Here is a 22,497-nt window from a genome sequence, read left to right as displayed (position 1 = left end):
TAAATTCTCCGCTATCTCAGACTATTCAATAAATTGGACTAAAACCACAGTCCTACCACTCAGTGGGGGGGGCTGCAATGCTGCAACCCAGAAATGTCCGTTAACCATCACAACGGGCAGATACCTTGGTATTGATATCGCCACCAATCTTTCAGATTTCTTTACCCTTAAATTCATTCCATTGATCAAATCCATTGAAGAAGATCTCATTTGATGGAACAAGCTACCCATCTCACTAAATGGTAGGATAGCAGCAGTGAAAATTAATATACTTCCAAAAAAAAAAGACCCCAGCGCAACCAACAGTACATTGGTTTAATACTCTAGACTCAATAGTCAACAAATTTGATTGGAAATACAAGAAACCGTGAATTTAACTAGCAACACTACAGAAAAACAAAGACTGTGAAGCCGAGCAGCCCCAAACTTTAGATACTACTACCTAGCAAACCATCTTCAATTTATGAATAAATGGTTACAACCAGAGCAACAATTGGCCCATGGATGGGGAGACATTGAACAAACAGAATGTCAGGAGTTATCATTATCTGATCTCCCATCCCTTACTAAATCAATAAGGAAACATAATTGCTTTAAAAACCCATTTATCGCAACAACTCTGTCAGCCTGGTGGAAATTCCTCAAACTCAGTGGTCAAACTATCTCCACACAGATTCACGCCAATCTGACCCAACCCGGATTTTCTGGTTAAAAACAGACCAATAATCTTTAGGTTTTGGAAAAAACAAGGAATGACTAATCTGGAATACATTTTTGAAAACAATTCACTTATATCCTTCCCAACCTTAACACAAAGGTATAATATTGTGGCCACGGCTTCCTTCAGTTAGAGCAGTCTCTAAAAGTTAAAATCAAATTGACGAACAACAGTTTAGTTTTCCTGGACCTAATACACAGTTTTTCAATACATGTTGTCGTCCAAGGTTTATGTTTTTGTGTAAATGTTGTTTGTTTCTATGTTTATTTGTCTCACCGTGGTGATTCTTCCTCTTGGAGTAGTGATCAGTTGTTTATAAACCCAAACATGATAAATAGTTCTCCAAAGAGGGGGGTTGGTGGTGGTTCTCTATAACCCAAAACTGTGCTCTTGTCATTCTGCAGCTCGTACACAGGACAGGTTTATTGCAGCGGTTGTTGATGATTAAAGAATTAATAAATAGTTTCATTGCAGGTTGAGAACTTCAACTCCACTTGCAGACTGACTCTGTCCTGAAAGCAATGGAACAAATACTCTGTGTTGTATGCCCAGCATGCTGACAGGACAGGTAAAAGAAAAAAAAAAAGAAGCTACGCTAGCTGATCCCATCTGCAGCAGTGCCTTTAGCTAACACAGTTAGCATGTCGGATTAAGATTCAATTCTAAAATAACTCTGAGCCCTGAATGTGTGAGGAGAACAGAATGATAGAATCGAAGTTCACTTTGCTAATAAAGCAACTGCAGCTTCTGTTGTTTTTATGGACTTTTTGTGTTTCATCATTTCCCCCCAGTAATGAGAGGGAGGGCGTCCCTGCCGACCTCCTGCAGCTCCTCGACGTGTGCGTTGAGATCCCTCAGCAGGGCGTTGTGCGCTCGCTCAACGTGCACGTCAGCGCTGCCCTGCTGGTCTGGGAGTACACCAGGCAGCACCTGGACCAGCAGGCCAGCCTGGAACCTGGAACCTGAGACCTGGAACCTGAGACCTGGAACCTGGAACCTGAGACCTGGAACCTGGGACCTGACACCTGGAACCAGGAACCTGAGACCTGGAACCAGGAACCTGAGACCTGGAACCAGGAACCTGAGACCTGGACTAGCAGACCAACCTGGAACCTCCAGTGTTTTGACACTCGTCATTAAAGATCTTGATAATTAATGAAATACATTCATAAATAATATGACAAGGATATTCATATTTAATATTTACAGTAATATTCAAATGTTTTCGTTTGGATTGAGCAGATGTTGGAAAATCTGTATTTCATATTATTTTCTTTTTAAACTTGTTCAAACACAGACGGAAGTTTCAATAAACTTGAGTTTTAAAGAAGATTTTTCTGTTTGTAAAAAAAGCAGATGATAATCTGAGAAACAAGCAGGTGGAGCTGCAGAGGAATACAGCGGGCTGAGGAGGAGCACTAGGATACAGGAGGGGGAGACAGAGTGGTAGTTCAGCCTCATCCTCATGTGACAGAACAGTGACCAGGTGAAGCTAGACTCACGGTTTTCTGGTAGCAGAACCAGATCCCGGACCTCTTCCTGGTCTGAACTGAGCAGACACAGAACATGGACCTACTGGGCCCGGTCTGGTTCGGCTCCCGTCCGGTCCTGGAGAGCGGCGCGGCCTCCAACTCGTCGGATAGGGGCGTGCTGGGGTCCAGGTCCAGGATGCTGCTGGAGGTCCTCATGGTGCTCATGTGTCTCGGAGCTGTCACAGGTGAAGCCGCCTTTGGTCAAACTACGTTCAGTAAAATATTAGTGTATTCAGCCTATGGAGTTGAAAGTGGTAATCTGTACGATGATTTTGTTTTGGGATATCTATTTATCTGGCACTTCTGCATGTGATGCTCTATGCTGTTGTTGTTGGTGGTGGCAGGTTCCGCCTTTCCCGGCAAGAAAGAAAACATTGCTTTAAATATTGTTTTGAGTCACAGATATTTGAAATGATATGACTCAGATTTATAACTTTGTGTCGAATGTCATTTAGGCAGGGCTATATTAAAGTGGTAATCCTTAAGATGATTTTGCTTTTATTTTCCTAATTTGATATTTATCCCATATTTATTCAGCTGCTACAATGTGCAACTCTGCTGTTTCTATTGTTGGTGGGGGGGGGTCCGCCTCAACACAGAGAATTTGATGCAACAACACTTTATTAAATGAATAGAACTTTTATGGAAACTAGTTACTTACTGGAAAATATGTTTTTGTTATTACACACCCCTGTGGAATACTGCATTCTGATTGGTCCATGCAGCAACCAGTCTGTTGCCATGGCAACCACTTCCCTCCTACATTTAGTCATTGATCAGACGCTTTTATCCAAAGCGTCTTACAATTATTCAAACACCGACGGACGCAGCCATCAGGAGCAATGAGGGGTTAAGTGTCTTGCTCAAGGACACTACAGCATGCTAGCAGGAGGAGCCTGGGATCCAACCAGCAACCTTTAGATGACTAGACCACCAGCTCTACCTCCTGAGCTACCGTCCTCCTACACCTCATGTCTTATGTGTGGTGCCAGTAGCACCATCTGGTGACGCTACATAAAAACTACATTGGATGATGATGAGAGGAATGTGGGAAGTGTGTGTGTGTGTGTGTGTGTGTGTGTGTGTGTGTGTGTGTGTGTGTGTGTGTGTGTGTGTGTGTGTGTGTGTGTGTGTGTGTGTGTGTGTGTGTGTGTGTGTGTGTGTGTGTGTGTGTAGGTAACATCCTGGTCATTGTGCTCGTGGCTGCAACCAAAACCTTCCACTGCGTCACCTCGGTGCTGCTCATCAACCTGGCTGTCAGCGACCTCCTGGTGGGCGTCGGTGTCATGCCCTTCGTGGCCATGTCCATCCTCAACAGCAGCTGGACCAACTGCTCTGTAGGTCCATTGTCTGTTAGTTCACTGTCCTGTAGGTCCTCTGTTCTGTAGGTCCTCTGTTCTGTAGGTCCACTGTCCCATAGGTCCTCTGTTCCATAGGTCCTCTGTTCCGTAGGTCCTCTGTCCTGTAGATCCACTGTCCCATAGGTCCACTGTCCATAGGTCCACTGTCCCATAGGTCCTCTGTTCCGTAGATCCTCTGTCCTGTAGGACCTCTGTCCTGAAGGTCGACTGTCCTGTAGGTCCACTGTCCTGAAGGTCGACTGTCCTTTAGGTCCACTGTCCTACAGGACCTCTGTCCTGTAGGTTCACTGTCCCGTAGGTCCTCTGTCCCATAGGTCCTCAATCCTGTGTGTCCACTGTCCTGTAGGTCCACTGTCCCTTAGGTCCACTGTCCCGTAGGTCCTCTGTCCCGTAGGTTCTCTGTTGCGTAGGTCCTCTGCCCCATAGGTCTTCTGTCGGTAGGTCTATAGTCTTGTAGGTCCACTGTCCTGTGGATCCACTGTCCCGTAGGTCCAATGTCCCATAGGTCCTCTGTCCTGAAGGTCCACTGTCCTGTAGGTCCACTGTCCTGTAGGTTCACCATCCTGCAGGGCCTCTGTCCTGTAGATCCACTGTCCTTCAGGATCTGTCCTGTAAATCCACTGTCCTGTAGGACTTTGTCCCGTAGGTCCTCTGTCCCGTAGGTCCTCTGTCCTGTAGGTCCTCTGTCCCATGGGTCCACTGTCTCGTAGGTCCTCTGTCACGTAAGTCCTCTGTCACGTAGATCCTCTGCCCCATAGGTCCTCTGTCACGTAGATCCTCTGCCCCATAGGTCCTCTGTCTGGTAGGTCTATAGTCCTGTAGGTCCACTGTCAGGTAGGTCCAATGTCCCATGGGTCGTCTGTCCCGTAGTTCCTCTGTCCTGAAGGTCCACTGTCCTAAAGGTCCACTGTCCTGTAGGTCTTTGTCCTGTAGGTCCGCTGTCCCGAAGGTCCACGGTCGTGTAGGTCCTCTGTCTTGGAGGTCTTCTGTCCTGTATGTCCACTGTCCCGTAGGTCCTCTGTCCCATAGGTCCTCAGTCCTGTAGGTCCTCTTTCCTGTAGGTCCACTGTACTGTAGGTCCTCTGAAGGTCCACTCTTCTGTCGGTCCACTGTCCTGTAGGTTCTCTGAAGGTCCTCAGGTCTGTAGGTCCAATGTAGTATAATATAGAAAAGCACATGAAATCCTGACTTCTTGCCTTGATGCTTGACGTGCTGTCCTTGCAGGACCTCTGTCTGTACGTGGGCTACACCTCCTCCGTGTACTGCACTGCCTCCGTCCTGACGCTGGCTGCCATCGCCCTGGACCGCTACCACTCCATCATGGACTGTCTGCGCTACACCTCCCGCTGCACCCTGTGGAGGATCTGCGGCGTGGTCCTCTGGATCTGGCTGCAGGCCCTGGCCACCAGCTGTCCCCCCCTGCTGGGATGGAGCTCCATCAGCTACGTGGGCCCCATGTACAGCTGCGTGGTCAACTGGGCCAACAGCCCTGGCTACACCGCCCTCATGGTGGCGCTGTCCTTCCTGCTGCCGGCGGGCGTCATCCTCTTCTGCTACGTAAACATTGTAAAGGTGGCACGCAGCCATGCCCAGAGGATCCACAGTCTGGAGGACCAGCTCCATCGTCACAGGAACCTCCCCTCCAGTCTGCCTCCTACTGGTGGTTCAGCATTCCACCGCTGTCGGAACCAGCACAGCTCCTCCAGGCTGGTCTACCACCTGAGCGGACGATTTGTATCTGAGGTGCATGGAGAGGGGAGTTCTGGTCCTGGAGAAGCTCCTGTCCCTGGTTCTGTGCCCTCCCCACCTTCTTCCAGTCCTTCTACCAGGCGCTTCCTTTCCTTCTTAGCCCAGAGCGCCTCCCAGCAGCACCAGCAGAACTCCCAGCAGCACCATCAGGGTGTGGTGCGCCTCTTCCTGGTCATCGCGGCTTTCTTCCTGTGCTGGACCCCCTACATAGGCGTGGCAGTTATCCAGGCCACTGAGACTGCCCTATCAGGCCAGTCGAGCCTGGTCCCACCCACTGCTGTGACCTTCTCCTATTGGCTGGTTCTGCTCAACTCAGACATCAACCCTCTGCTCTACGCTCTCCTGAGCAAGCGCTTTCAGGGGGCGATGCGGAGCCTGAGGCAGAAGATCCGATCCCGGCTGGGTGGTGTACAGGATGGGATGCAGGCCCAGGCGGAGGGGGAAGACCGGATCAGTGAGCCCTGCACCCAGACCACCCAGGCTGCCCAGACCCCCACTTTGGGTCCGGCGCCTGAGAGCCCCGCCCACTACGAGGCCACTTACTGCTCCTCCATCTTCACTGTCAACACTGAGTTCAAACACCACACCCAGGACCGGCGGAGCGAGGTGTTCCTCCCTGGCTCCACCTCCCCATCCCACCCCCCGTGGCAGGAGCCTGCAGGGGGCACCAGGTCCAACTGCCTGCAGGTTCCCACTAAAACACCAGAGGGCGCCACACTGCCTTTCTCTGCCTTGACCAAGGAGACCAAAGCCACATTTTTCTACGGAGAGATCACCGTAACCGTGGAGCATGATGTCTGCTAGCGGCTAACTGCTAACAGGAAACAGTTTGACATTTCCACATTTGATACTTTCTGCATCGCAACGTTATTTACACTGATGTGGACATTTAGGAATCATTAATATTAAATTCCATAGTAGTAGTGACTAGTACAGGACCTACAAGACCTGCTGTCCTGGACCCACAGGACCTACTGGACCCACAGGACCTGCTGGACCCTCAGGACGTAATGGACTACAGGAACTACAGGATTTGCTGTCCTGGACCTACTGGACCCACAGGACTTACTGGACGTACAGGACCAAGAGGACCTACTGGATGTATAGGACCTTACAGGCCCAACTGAACCTAGAGGACCTTATAGGACGTACTTGACCCTCAGGACCTAATGGACCTACAGGACTTGCTGTTCTGGACCCAGAGGACTTACTGGACCTACAGAACCAAGAGGACCCACTGGACCTATTGGACTTATAGGACCTACAGGACTTGCTCTCCTGGACCTACATGACTAAATGGACCTACAGGACCTACTGGACCTACAGGACCTACAGGACACACAGGACTGTGGCAGTCCCGCCTACCACATGCCATCCAAGTGGCGTTTCCAGGGCCTTCCAACACAGAGGGTGGGGTGGAAAACACATCAGTTTATTGTAGAGAGCGCGCAAGGTGGAACAAGCCTGGAGCAGATGGACAACCTGTCATGACAAGGTTCCTCTCCTGTGTGTGGGGGGATGGGGGTTTTACCTGTTGCTCGTTGATTAGTCTAACAAATCACAGGTGTACAGCCACACTGATCCTGGGCCAAATTACCTAGACCCAGGACAGGTGTGGCTGCTCAAATCACAAAACACACACACACACAGGACATCGAGAGGATTTACAAAACCTACTGGACCCACTGGCCCTACTGGAGCAAGAGGATCTACTGGACCTACAAGACCGACGGAACCTACTGGACCCACTGGACCCACTGGACCCACTGGACCTACGGGACCTACTGGACCTACAGTCTAGGAAAACAGAGATGTAAAACCTGTCCACAAGATGAAATTGAACACATGACCAGCAGGGGCCGCCGGCCTGTGCAGAGAGCTTCAGAGGGAACAAGGTTTTAAATCCCTATTTCCAGCAGAACCTGTTGGATTTGAGGAACTCATATACAAACTATATGTAATGTATTTTAATTTAATCTCATATACAAACTATATGTAATTTCTTTTAATTTAATATCTGGATATTCAACCAAAACATCTGCTCCATGTGTGAACTGCAAAGTGAAATCTTAATGACACAAAAGTCTTGGAACAACAATTCCAGCTTTTTGGTGTGATAATACATGTCTAGAGATCCTGGATATTTACCTTTTTTATGAAACATAGGGTTGTCTTCTATTGTTGTCTGATACACATATACAGATACTGTACAAACAATTCCAATGAAGTTGGGACGTTGTGTAAAATGTAAATAAAAACAGAATACAATGATTTTCAAATCCTTTTCAACCTTTATTGAATTGAATACTCTACAAAGACTGATAAACTTTGTTTTTTTGCAAATATTCACTCATTTTGAATTTGATGCCTGCAACACGTTCCTAAAAAGCTGGGAAAGGGGCATGTTTACCGCTGAGTTACATCACCTTTCAGTTTAACACTCAGTGAGCATTTGGGAACTGAGGACACTAACTTTTGAGCTTTGTGGTGGAATTCTTTCTCATTCTTGCTTGATGTACCACTTCAGTTGCTCAACAGTCCGGTCTCCGTTGTCGTATTTTGCGCTTCATAACGCGCCACACATTTTCAATGGGAGACAGGGCTGGACAGGCCAGTCTAGTACCCGCACTCTTTTACTCGGAAGCCAGGCTGTAGTAACACATGCAGAAGGTGGTTTGACATTGTCCTGCTGAAATAAGCAGGACGTCCCAGAAAAAGACGTTGCTTGGTGGCAGCATGTGTTGCTCCAAAACCTGTTTGTACCTTTCAGCCTTAATGCTGCCTTTACAGATGTGCAAGTTACCCATGCCATGGGCACTACCACGTCCCCATACCATCACAGATGCTGGCGTTTGAACTCGTCGCTGATAACAATGTGGATGTTCCTTTTCCTCTTTGGCCCAGAGGACACCACGTCCATGACTTCCAAAAACAATTTGAAATGTGGCCTTGTCAGACCACAGCACGTTTCCAGTTTGCATCAGTCCATCTCAGATGAGCTCGGGCCCAGAGAAGCCGGCGAGGTTTCTGGGTGTTGTTGATTAATGGCTTTGGCTTTGCAAGGTAGAGTTTTAACTGGAACTTGTAGATGTAGTGACAAGCTGTGTGACCTGACGATGCTTTTCCCAAGTGTTTCCTGAACCTACGTGGTGATATCCTTTACAGAATGATGTCTGTTTTTAATGCAGTGCCGCCTGAGGGTCGAAGGTCACGGGCATTCAATGTTGGTTTTCAGCCTTGCCGCTTACGTGCAGAGATTTCTCCAGATTCTCTGAATCTTTTGATGATTTTATGGACTGTACATGATGAAATGCCTAAATTTCTTGCAATTGTACGTTGAGAAACGTTCTAAAACTGTTGGACTGTTTGCTCAGGCAGTTGTTCACAAAGTGGTGAACCTCGCCCCATCCTTGCTTGTGAACGACTGAGCCTTTTGGGGGGGAGGCTCCTTTTATACCCAATCATGACACTCACCTGTTTCCAATCCACCTGTTCACCTGTGGAATGTTCCAAACAGGTGTTTTTGAGCATTCCTCAACTTTCCCAGTCTTTCACTGCCCCGTCCCAGCTTTTTAGGAATGTGTTGCAGGCATCAAATTCAAAATGAGTGAATATTTGCAAAAAAACAATAGTTTATCAGTTTGAACATTAAATATCTTGTCTTTGTAGTGTATTCAATTGAATAAAGGTTGAAAAGGATTTGCAAATCATTGTATTCTGTTTTTATTTACGTTTTACACAACGTCCCAACTTCATTGGAATAAGGGTTTGTACATACATACAGTACATACATACACACATACATAAATGCATACATAAACACTTACATAGATTATATACATACACATACATACAAACATCCATAGATACACCCATACATACATACGTACGTACGTACATACATACATACATACGTACGTACATACATACATACATACATACACACACAAACTACATACATATACACATACATTCGTACATAAATACACACAAATATATAGACACAAACAGTCATACACACATACATACACACATACATAAATACACACGTACACATATACATACACACATACATACATGCATACATACACACATAAAGACATATACATACACATATACATACAATACATACATAAACACTACATACATACAGTACATACACACATACATCAATTCACACACAAATACACACATACAGTCATACACACACATACATACATACACAGTCATGAAATGAAATCAGGATTTTCTCTCCTTTTTCCGAGCAGCTAAATAAATTCATTTATACTGGAATGTGCGACTCATTAAAACACTGATGTTGCTCCGTTATTCTCCTGCTGTGATGGTAAAACGTATTTTCAGGAAAATAGTTCTTCAATAGGGCTGAAATTATTCATTTTGATATAATGATCTCCCTCTCTCTCCCCCCTCCCCCCCAGCTGTCTCTCAATCATGGAACCAACTTCAGTGCAAGGACAGCGTTCCTCTTCCCCCCAGGGTCAGACATCAGGGTGCTGACCAGCACCCAGATAGAAGCAGGTCTCTACCTGCTTCTCTCAGATGGTCAGGGCGGAGACAGGTTTTACCTTCTGTTTCCCTTATGTATATGCTCCCACTCTAGGCTCAAAGAAGGTGGAGCTCACACTTGGTGCTCACTCCACCAGCAGGGTTAAGGAGACCCTAAAAACACTGGAGCAGGAGACAAGAGATATTGAGGGAAGCCTCCTCAATGGCAGCGCCCCTGCGGGTGGGAGGCTGCAGGAGAAGTGGCAGGAGCTGAGCACTTTCCTCCAGGAGGGAGTGAAGGGTATCATGGTCAGGGCTCGCTACCTCAGCATCAGGGATATGGATGCCCTCAGCTCCTACTTCTTCAACCTGGAGAGGACTGTTCAGCAGTCCAGACAGATGGCCTGTCTCTGTCTTCCGGATGAGGAAGCATGCGGTGGCCTTCTACAACACCCTCTTCAAGGCGGAGGACTGTGATCAAGAGTGTGCTGCCGAGCTCCTTCAGGGGCTGCCTCGGCTGGAGGACGCTGCCATCGGAATGGAGGAGCTCGCCTCTGCTGTGGACCAGCTGGCGTCTGGGCGCGCTCCTGGAATATACAGTCTGCCTCCAGAGTTCTACAAGCATTTCTGGAGCCTGATAGGGGAAGATCTACACCAGGTGCTGCTGGAGTCCGTGCGGACTGGTGCCCTACCAGTTTCCTCTCGGAGAGCAGCCACCTCTCTCATACCCAAGAAAGGAGACTTGGACTTGCTCAAAAACTGGAGACCTATTGCACTGCTTTGCACGGACTACAAACTCTTCCCGAAAGTCCTGGCCAACAGGCTGAAAGGAGTTTTAGAGCTGTTGATTTTTAAAGACCAGTCTTATACGAGGTATTCAGGACCATTTGTTTTTAATGAGAGATTTGTTTGACCTGTGTAATTTTAATAACATTGATGTTGGTGGGGGCAGTGGCTCAGGAGGTAGTACGGGTCATGCGGTACTCGAAAGACTGCCGGTTTGATCCCCGGCTCCTTCTGGTAGTGTGCTGATGTGTCCTTGAGCAAGACACTAAACCTCCTAACTCCCCGGGCACCACTATATGGCAGCCCACTGCTGCTAGATACATCAGTTACTAGGATGGTGAAATGCTTTTTGTTGCCTCAGTACTTGTGCAATGACAATTAATTCGTTTTTTTGTTTTTTTTTTAAACATGGAAGTTGGTATTTTATCCCTTGATCAAGAGAAAGCTTCCGACCGTGTGGACCATGGCTTGTTATTTTCAACCTTAAAGGGATTTGGATTTGGGAACGTTTTTCTTAAATATGTAGACCTTCTTTCCAAAGGAGCATCCTGCATGATCAAGGTAGGGAGGGGTTGAGTCGTCCACTTCCTGTACAGAGAGGGATCAGACAGGGCTGTCCCATCTCTGGACAAATCTACTCCCTTGCTATAGAACCTTTTTTAAACATTTTAAGAAACAGCCTGAGTGGGCTCTCCCTACTGGGGCTACCCCAGCGCCCGCCTCTGGTCATCTCTGCTTACGTAGATGATGTCAATCTTTTCATTACCAATCAGGATGATGTCCTGAGGTTAGTGGCTTGCTTAGGAATGTGTCAGACGGCCTCGTCTGTTAAGGTAAACTGGGAAAAAAACGAGGCCTTGCAGGTGGCGAGGTGGGAGGGGAAGACGACCCCCAGTTTACCAGGGGGCCTGAGGTGGGAAAAGAGAGGAATGAAGGTTTTGGGGGTGTTTTTGGGCTCGGAGCAGTACCAGATGCAGAACTGGGATGGTGTGGTGGAGAAGGTGTGTGTCAGACTGTCCAGGTGGAAATGGCTGCTACCCCAGTTGTCCTACAGGGGGGGGGGTGGGGCTACTGGCTGCTAATAACTTGGTTGCCTCGACCTTATGGCACAGACTAATCCTTCTGCATCCACCCAGAGGCCTGCTAGAGGAGATCCAGAGGGCCGGGCTCCTTTCCTCCTCCAGCCTCCCTCCAGCTTGCAAGGGGCTGGGTGTGTCAAGTTGGGTCATCTGCTGAAGGCGTCCGTGGAGTAGCTCATGGAGACAACGGGCATCAGATCCAGATCCATGGGATAATGATGATGATGATGATAATGATCTCTCCTGCTGTGCAGTGGGAGAAGGAACAGGACAGCCTCCTGACCGTTGCTACTCCCAAGCTAGGGGAGCTTGAGGCAGTGAGCAAGAAAGCCGCCTACTACACCTGTGTCAAAGTGGCACACCTACGCTCTCTGGCAGAGGTGCAGGTGTCAAGGTGGACCCAGTTGTTTGGCCCAGGAGCATCCCCATGGACCTCCATTGGAGAATTGTACATGGGGCGGTATCTGGCACACCTGGATCCCAACACAGGGGTGGGATGTGATACCTGGATCCCAGCGCAGGGGTGGGATGCATCTTCTGCTCTGATCGGGAAACACTCCAGCACCTGTTTGTTGTGTGTCCTCGGCTGCAGGGGCTGTTTGTGATACTGGACCGGTGGCTTCAGGGTCTGTGGGAAAGTTTCTCTATTAAACATTTTATCTTCCCTCCTGTTTACACTGTGTCAAACAAATCTGTCCATGTCCTGGTGAACACTGTTTCAGGGGTTTGGAAAAGCAGGAAGAATGCTGTGAGGGGTCAGTGGATCCGGCCCAGATGATGATTGGTCTACTCGCTGCCCGCCTCAGGGTGGAGTTGGACACTTTTTTAAATGTGTTTGGGTGTTGGTGGGGTGCTGTGCTGTGTCCAGGATGATTCCGTCATTAACTTGTAATATTTCCTGGTTTCTTTTATCTCAAATTTGTTTTTTTAATCTTTCAGATCTTGTTCTGCTGCTGTGTTACAGTATCTAGTGTAAATAAAGGAACCTTAAAATCAAAGTGTCTCTCTCTCTCTAGAGACTGATGAGGGCGATCAAGCAGCTTATTTTCTTATTTTAGATGCTTTATTTAGATGTTAGACTAGATGTTGTTCAACTTCAACATATAGTTTATTGTTTATGTTATGAAGTGCAGAAACGTATTTACATTTTGATATGAAGCAGGTTTCGTTGAGCACAGGTGACCTAGTCAATGATTTTATAATAAGCTTGCACCATTAACAGTATTTTGGTCAGTTCGGTACCCGTCCTGTACTTCCAATAAAAATGACTAAATGTCTTGTAGAGCAACGCTTTTTTTATTAGAAAATGTGTTCATTTGAGGCCATCACTGTTAAGGTTATTTCTTAAATTGCCAACATAAACGAAAACAATACAGTATAAGTCAGTGTAAAGATTCGTTATGTGTACAAAGTAATAAGAAATACTGAACTATAAAAGTATAAACTAAAAAACTCCGCTGTACTGGTAGGGTGATGTGTGCTCGGGGCTCTGGGTACCAAGGCCCTGGATCAGCCGTGAGCCCCTCCTGTCCCTCCACCGCCCCCAGGGACAGGCCCTTGGTCCACGATGGGCCCGGATGCACTTTGACCTTTCTGAACGGACGGGGTCGGGGCCACAAAGGTACTTCATGATTCTTGAGCCGAATCCAACACCCCATGGCCTTTCCAAAGACTCTCCACTTTGCAGGTCAAAGACCTTTCAGCAACACGCCTTGCTCTGAGTGGTGCGAGTTGTACGCCTGCTTCCACGCAGTCAGAATGCTCCCTGTTACAAAGACCATGTGAAGAGGTTCTGTCATATCAAACCTAGTAAAATGAAGCATGGTAATGCATTAACCAATGATGCACATGCAGCACACAGGATAATATTTCTCTTTCATTTCGTGAATCCCCTTTAAATGTCATCCTCGAGTTGGATCACAATTCTATAGGTGCAACACCAACTCACCAGAATATTGTGGCATCAGGTCGAGCTTCAGTGGAAAGGCTTCATCTGCTACGAAGGATTTGCCTCCCAGGTAGACTAGACGGAGGTTAAAATCACCATCACTGTCGGGGCCACACCCGTACACACCTGTACCTGGCCTCAGGATGAGACTGAAGCAGCAGCTGTGAAGCCTGGACTCTGAGGTGTTCACCGTCTGTTGCTCAGACACAGTATTTCTGGACCCGCTTCCACTGATCTTCATTGGAGGCCATCAAGTCGTCCTTTAGTGCGTTGCTCACGTCGCTGACGAAACGACCGACTGTCGCAGATCCAAGTTGGAAAGTCGCTGACGAGGCGGGCGAGGCTGAAAAGGGGCTGAGGGCCAGACGCTCCGCTGGACTGAGTGGCTCTGACCGGTCGTGGTGTTTTCTCTCATCATCGTCATGATCTCAACGTGAACATTAAGCTCCTCCAGTGTCACCAGGTTCAATAATGTTCACTTGTTGCTCATCCCAGAAGTTTTCTACATCTCTTCTACTCAAGGAGATATTTCGATGTGTGGCAAGCTCTCGTCTGCCCCCTGGTGGAAACCTCCAAGCACACGCAACGTACGCAGGCAAGTACTGTAAGTGGACAATGACGCGTTGTTGAAATCAAGTATATTGAAGCTTTTTGCGCAATCGTATGATATAAATTAACTGAGATTAATTTAAATTGAGCTAATTTCTCCACATTGAAGTGACATTAAGATGAGAGCTTAGTCCAATGCCAACATCTGGATTGTCTTGAATTATTTCCTTTTTTCACATTTTTCTCTTTCAGCTCATTAAGCCTCGTTAAGCTTCAGGTTTTGGGACCATTTTCCATTTGTTGGGTTTTTCTTCATGCTCTCACCTCTGATGGAACATGCTCTGAACCTGATGTTTCACATGAAGCTGTTTAGTTTGTGGAAAAGAACAAATGGCGCCGGGCGTCCTGATGTGCACGTCGCACAATGTTTAATGTGTGTCTGCATTGCCGTGGCGACAACAACACTCAGTGAGCCGTCCTTCCTCGTCGGTTCCAGGTGAGGCCTGTGGAGGCTCCCGCCTCCCCGCCGCCCTCCACCGGGTCGTCGCGTTTGCGCAGCCGGGCCCCTAGCCGGACCACACACTGGTCCCAGTCCTCGGGCAGCAGCAGCATCAGGAAGCCCAGGCAGATGATGGAGACGGCGATGAGGCGCACGGTGTTGAAGTGGATCTCGCACGTGTACAGGTCCACCACTAGGGGGCAGACAGAGGAGGTTAGGACGCAGATCCTCCACCGAGGACGCACCCGGGACCCGCACAGGTTCGTCAGGTCCGTTGGGTCCCGGCTCCGAGTGTCATTATGTGTAATCCTGAGTGGAGCCAAGAGTGCTGCTGTGGCTCCGGGCACCAGGCAGCTCTGCAGGCTGAGGTGTGATGTGCAGAAGCAGCTGAATAGATCTCAACTCAAGATCAAACTGTTTTATCTATGTGTAATCTACAGTCTAATCTATAGATTACACATAGACTAAACTAAGTATTCAAATACAGAGTACCTATAGATGCAAGTACAGATTCAACTAGAGATAAAACTATAGATGAAATTAAGGATTAAACTATAGATTAAATTACAGATTAAACTACAGAATAAACAACAGACTAAACTACAGATTAAAGAGTTTAATCTATGTCAAGTCTTCATATAAGACATAGATAAAACTACGGATGAAACTAGAGATAAAACTATAGATTAAACAGTTTAATCTATGATTAATCCAGAGTGCAATCTATAGATTACACACGACTAAACGACTGATTCAATTGTGAATTAAACTAGAGATAAAAATTTAGATTAAACTACACATCAAATATAGATTAAACTACAAATTCAACTAGATGGAAAATTGAATCTATAGTTAAATCTATAGATCAAACATAGACTAAACTACACATTAAACCATATATTAAATTATAGATGACACATATAGATTACACAAAGACTGAACTACAGATTAAACTAGATTAAAGTACAGATTAAACTACAGATAAAACTATAGATTAAACCGTTTAATCTATGTTTAATGTACATTTGAATCTATAGATTACACAGACTATATTACAGATTAAAGTATATATTAAACTATTGATCAAACTACAGATTCAACAACAGATACAACTATAGATTAATATATATATTAACCTACAGAATAAACTACAGATTAAACTACTGATTAAACTACAGATTAAACTATAGATTGAACCACAGGTTAAACTATAGATTAAAATGCAGATAAAACTACAGATTAAAGTAATGATTAAACAGTTTCATCTATAAATTTTCACATAGAATAAACTATAGATTAAACTACAGACTAAACTATATATTGAAATACAGATTAAACTAATGATTAAACAGTTTAATCTTTGTTTAATCCATGAATTACAGATATAATATTTTACAAATTAAACTCTTGATTAAACTATATATTAAACTATTGATTCAACTACAGATTACATTTGAGATAAAACTATAGTTTACACAGACTAAACTTCAAATTAAACTACATATTAAACTACAGATTAAACTATAGATTAAACTTCATATTCAACTATAGATTGAACTACGGAGTAAACTAAACTATATTTTAATCAATAGTTGAATCCATATATTACACATATACTGAACTACACATTAGACTATATTTAACTATAGATTCAACTATAGATTAAACTACAAATGAAACTGCAGATTACACAGACTAAACTACAAATCAAACTACATATTAAACTACAAATTAAACAACATATTCAACTACATGTTAAAATACAGATTAAACTACAGATCAAATTACAGATTAAACTCTAGATTAAACTACAGATGAAACAACGGATACAATTTTAGATCAAACTACGGATTACACATATACTAAATTTCAGATTAAACTATAGATTAAACTATGGATTAAACTACAGATTGAAATAATGATTAAACATTTGAATCAATGTTTGATCTATAAATTACATATAGATAATCTACAGTTTAAACTATTGATTAAACTACAGATTAAATTAGAGATAAAACTTACATGACATAGAGTAAACTACAAATTTAACATCAGATTAAACTATAGATTAAAATATAGATTAAACTACAGAATAAACTACAGATTAAATTACTGATAAATCTATGGATTAAACTAAAGATTAGACAACAGATTCAGCTACAGATTCAACTGTAGATGAAACTACACATGAAAGTAAACTTACAGGCGTTTACTGGGACGCTCAGCACAACGCCCAGAGAGATCAGCGTTGGATACGTGATTGCAATCCCAAAGTTCACAAGAACGTTGAACGCTGTGGAGAAGAAGAAATACTGCAGTGAGAAAATACATACATGTACATATATACATACATATAACATATACATACAAACATACATACAGACATACATCCATGCACATACAAAAAAATATATACAATAAAAAAAATACATTTCACTGAATATATGTATGATTGTATATATATATATATATATATATACATGTACGTGATAAATAAACATCTTGAATCTTGAACATACATGTACATACATACATACAAACATATTACATGCATACATACAAACATATTACATACATACATACATATTACATACATACAAGTATATTACATACATACATACATACATACATACATACATACATACCTACATACATACCTACATATATAGATACACATCATACAGATATATATTACATACATACATGCATACCTACATATATAAATAGATACACATCATACAGATATATATTACATACATACACATACGTACATACATATTACATACATACACATACATATATATTACATACATATATATATTACATACATACATACATACATACATACATATACTTACAGATACACATACATACATACAGTACACATTACATACATACACATACATATATTATATATATATATATATACATACATACACATACATATATTACATTTTTATATATATATATATATATATATAAATATATATATATATATATACATACATATTACATACATACACATACACATTACATACATACACATACATATATATTACATACACATACATATATTGTATACATACATGCATATTACATACATACATATATTATATACATACATAGATATTACATAGATACACATACATAACATATTTATATGTTATGCATGAGTATGTATATATATAATACATACATAGAGTATGTTAGAATTAGAAGCAGTGACTGGTACCGAACAGCAGGGCGGCGACTCCGCAGAGACAGGCCCAGGGCACGTCGGCTGGCGACGCCACGTACTCCACCTGGCTGAAGTAGAGGAGGACGGGCACGAAGCTCAGCAGCAGCAAGGTGGCCCCGCCCACCAGGCTCAGGAAGAGGGCGGCCTCTCCGAACTTAGCGCTGCCCAAAACCATCTTGAACAGAACCTGAGGAGGAAGCACCCAAAACTAGGTTGTCAGGCAGGGAGCAAACACCAAGGAACATGATCCACAAGCAGCATCAACTCATTCAACAGGAAGTGGGAGCTGAGCACCTGAGCTCTGATCAAGTCCAGAAGGCCAAGGTCAGGCAACCAAACATCACATCTTCAATGTTCTACACCCAGGAAACAGCATTTTATCACTTTCACTATCAGCTTTTTCAGGGTTTGACTGATTCTTGGCTTCTTAGCCAAGGATTAGGCCAAACCCTGCCCGACTAGAAACAGGAAACAAGAGGCTAGAAACACTCAGTAAAAGATCCTAAACAGAGTTCAAGAGGCTAGAAACAGGAAGCAAGGAACTACAAACAGCAAGTTAGAGACTAGAAACAGGAAGTAAGAGACTAGAAACAGGAAGAAAGAGGCTAGAAACAGGAAGTAAGAGGCTACAAACAGGAAGCAAGGAACTACAAACAGCAAGTTAGAGGCTAGAAACAGGAAGTAAGAGACTAGAAACAGGAAGTAAGAGACAAGAAACAGGAAGAATGAGGCTAGAAACAGGAAGTAAGAGGCTAGAAACAGGAAGTAAGAGGCTAGACAGAGGAAAAAAAAGTGGTTTGAGATAACTTGTGATATGAAAGCATTCTTAAGACACTGTGACTACGACACATTTCAACTGAGAAACTGTTTTTCTCTTAGTTTTCCTCATTGGAAGGCGTTTAGTCCAGTGAGAATCTGCAGTGCACAAAGCAGGTTGTGTATGACCAGTTTAACCAACATTTGAAGGAGACCTGGGATGGAAACTTGAGAAGTGACCGCTCCATCACTCCACATTGTGATGCTGGCGGACTGGGTTAGAGCATCTCCAAAACCACAGGTCCTGGTTCCGGTGAGAGCCACCACTTACGGTCCCGGTGACGTCTTCGCTTGTGCGCTGTTGCTGCTGCTGTTGCTGCTGTTTTTGTTGCTGCTGTTGTCTGCTGGTAACCTTATACCTAAACTTAACGTAACCTTATACCTCGACTTAACATAACCTTATACCTCAACTTAACATAACCTTATACCTTAACTTAACGTAACCTTACACCTCGACTTAAGGAAACCTTATACCTCAACTTAACGTAACCTTATACCTCAACTTAACATAACCTTATACCTCGACTTAACGTAACCTTATACCTCGACTTAACATAACCTTATACCTAAACTTAACGTAACCTTATACCTCGACTAAACGTAACCTTAAACCTCGACTTAACGTAACCTTATACCTCGACTTAACATAACCTTATACCTAAACTTAACGTAACCTTATACCTAAACTTAACGTAACCTTATACCTCGACTTAACGCAACGTTATACCTCGACTTAACGTAACCTTATACCTCAACTTAACGCAACCTTATACCTTCGACTTAACGTAACCTTATACCTCGACTTGACGTAACCTTATACCTCGACTTGACGTAACCTTATACCTCGACTTGGCGTAACCTTATACCTCGACTTAACGTAACCTTATACCTCGACTTGACGTAACCTTATACCTCGACTTGACGTAACCTTATACCTCGACTTGGCGTAACCTTATACCTCGACTTAACATAACCTTATACCTCAACTTAACATAACCATATACCTCAACTTAACATAACCTTATACCTCAACTTAATGTAACCTTATACCTCAACTTAACTAAACCTTATACCTAAACTTAACATAACCTTATACCTCAATTTAACGTAACCTTATAGCTCAATTTAACGTAACCTTATACCTCGACTTAACGCAACCTTATACCTCGACTTAACGTAACCTTATACCTTGACTTAACGTAACCTTATACCTCGACTTAACGTAACCTTATACCTCGACTAAACGTAACCTTATACCTAAACTTAACGTAACCTTATACGTAACCTTATACCTCAACTTAACGTAACCTTATACCTTGACTTAACATAACCTAATACCTCAGCTTAACATAACCTAATACCTCAGCTTAACGTAACCTTATACCTCAACGTAACCTTATACCTCGACTTAACGTAACCTTACACCTCAACTTAATGTAACCTTATGCCTAGATTTAACGAAACCTCATACCTCAACTTAACATAACCTTATACCTCAACTTAACGTAACTTTATACCTCAGCTTAACGTAACCTTATACCTCAACTTAATGTAACTTTAAAATCGACTTAAAATAACCTTATACCTCAACTTAACATAACCTTATACCTCGACTTAAGGTAACCTTATACCTCAACTTAACTAAACCTTATACCTAAACTTAACGTAACCTTATACCTCGACTTAACATAACCTTATACCTCAATTTAACTTAACCTTATACCTTGACTTACCGTAACCTTACACCTCAACTTAACTTAACCTTATGCCTCGATTTAACGAAACCTTATACCTCAACTTAACATAACCTTATACCTCGACTTAACGTAACTTTATACCTCGATTTAACATAACCTTATACCTCAATTTAACTTAACCTTATACCTTGACTTAACATAACCTTATACCTCGACTTAACGTAACCTTACACCTCAACTTAACTTAACCTTATGCCTCGATTTAACGAAACCTTATACCTCAACTTAACATAACCTTATACCTCGACATAACGTAACTTTATACCTCAGCTTAACGTAACCTTATACCTCAACTTAACGCAACCTTATACCTCAACTTAACGTAACCTTATACCTCGACTTAACGTAACCTTATACCTCAAATTAACATAACCTTATACCTCGACTTAACGTAACCTTATACCTCAACTTAACTAAACCTTATACCTAAACTTAACGTAACCTTATACCTCGACTTAACATAACCTTATACCTCAATTTAACGTAACCTTATACTTGACTTAACGTAACCTTATACCTCGACTTAACGTAACCTTATACCTCAAATTAACATAACCTTATACCTCGACTTAACGTAACCTTATACCTCAACTTAACTAAACCTTATACCTAAACTTAACGTAACCTTATACCTCGACTTAACATAACCTTATACCTCAATTTAACGTAACCTTATACTTGACTTAACGTAACCTTATACCTCGACTTAACGTAACCTTATACCTAAACTTTACGTAACCTTATACGTAACCTTATACCTAGATTTAACGTAACCTTATACCTAAACTTAACCTTATACCTCAACCTAACGTAACCTTATACCTCAACTTAACGTAACTTTATACCTCAACTTAACATAACCGTCTACCTCAATTTAACGTAACCTTATACCTTGACTTAACATAACCTTATACCTCGACTTAACGTAACCTTACACCTCAACTTAACTTAACCTTATGCCTCGATTTAACAAAACCTTATACCTCAACTCAACATAACCTTATACCTCAACTTAACGTAACTTTATACCTCAGCTTAACGTAACCTTATACCTCAACTTAACGCAACCTTATACCTCAACTTAACGCAACCTTATACCTCGACTTAACGTACCTTTATACCTCGACTTAACGTAACCTTATACCTCGACTTAACATAACCTTATACCTCGACTTAACATAACCTTATACCTCGACTTAACGTAACCTTATACCTCAACTTAACTAAACCTTATACCTACACTTAACGTAACCTTATACCTCGACTTAACATAACCTTATACCTCAATTTAACGTAACCTTATACCTCGACTTACCGTAACCTTATACCTCGACTTACCGTAACCTTATACCTCGACTTAACGTAACCTTATACCTAAACTTAACGTAACCTTATATGTAACCTTATACCTCAACTTATCATAACCGTATACCTCAATTTAACGTAACCTTATACCTTGACTTATCATATCATGGGGATGGTAGCTCAGGAGGTAGAGCTGGTGGTCTAGTGATCTAAAGGTTGCTGGTTGGATCCCAGGCTCCTCCTGCTAGCATGCTGTAGTGTCCTTGAGCAAGACACTTAACCCCTCATTGCTCCTGATGGCTGCGTCCGTCGGTCTTTGAACAATTGTAAGTCGCTTTGGATAAAAGCGTCTGATCAATGACTAAATGTAATGTAATGTAATAACCTTATACCTCGACTTAACGTAACCTTACACCTCAACTTAACTTAACCTTATGCCTCGATTTAACGAAACCTTATACCTCGACTTAACGTGACTTTATACCTCAGCTTAACGTAACCTTATACCTCAACTTAACGCAACCTTATGCCTCAACTTAATGTAACCTTATACCTCGACTTAACGTAACCTTATACCTCGACTTAATGTAACTTTATACCTCAACTTAACATAACCTTATACCTCAATTTATCGCAACCTTATACCTCAACTTA

The 22,497-nt window shown here is 43.2% G+C and overlaps 3 protein-coding genes across 3 annotated transcripts in view; 2 read left to right on the top strand and 1 right to left on the bottom strand.

Annotated features, from left to right (window-relative positions):
- The window catches only part of tarbp1 (TAR (HIV-1) RNA binding protein 1), a gene marked incomplete at its 5' end in the record, with an annotated part of 33,221 nt that extends 31,182 nt beyond the window's left edge, over window positions 1-2,039 (top strand). Inside the window, one exon of the mRNA XM_080016505.1 lies at window positions 1,510-2,039. Within this exon, the coding sequence (XP_079872631.1) occupies window positions 1,510-1,684 (175 nt within the window). The 3' untranslated portion in view covers window positions 1,685-2,039. The remainder of the gene's footprint in view (window positions 1-1,509) is intronic.
- Window positions 2,040-2,284: 245 nt separating this feature from the next.
- On the top strand, window positions 2,285-6,164 carry LOC307242172 (5-hydroxytryptamine receptor 1D; the record flags this gene model as incomplete). The annotated part of the gene is made up of 3 exons (XM_080016504.1): window positions 2,285-2,435; window positions 3,427-3,587; window positions 4,836-6,164. 3 exons carry the CDS (start codon window positions 2,285-2,287, stop codon window positions 6,162-6,164), a joined length of 1,641 nt encoding a protein of 546 aa, XP_079872630.1.
- An 8,529-nt stretch (window positions 6,165-14,693) lies between these two features.
- slc35f3b (solute carrier family 35 member F3b) overlaps window positions 14,694-22,497 on the bottom strand; it is a gene marked incomplete at both ends in the record, with an annotated part of 43,511 nt that continues 35,707 nt past the window's right edge. Inside the window, 3 exons of the mRNA XM_080016503.1 lie at window positions 14,694-14,920; window positions 16,931-17,020; window positions 17,960-18,152. Coding sequence (XP_079872629.1) covers window positions 14,694-14,920; window positions 16,931-17,020; window positions 17,960-18,152 — 510 coding nt within the window. The remainder of the gene's footprint in view (window positions 14,921-16,930; window positions 17,021-17,959; window positions 18,153-22,497) is intronic.

This window comes from Zeus faber (assembly GCF_960531495.2).
Source record: "Zeus faber genome assembly, chromosome: 16".
NCBI classification, from domain to species: Eukaryota; Metazoa; Chordata; class Actinopteri; order Zeiformes; family Zeidae; genus Zeus; species Zeus faber.
The sequence above is the reverse complement of the archived record's forward strand: the minus strand, read 5'-3'. Positions and strand labels throughout refer to the sequence as shown.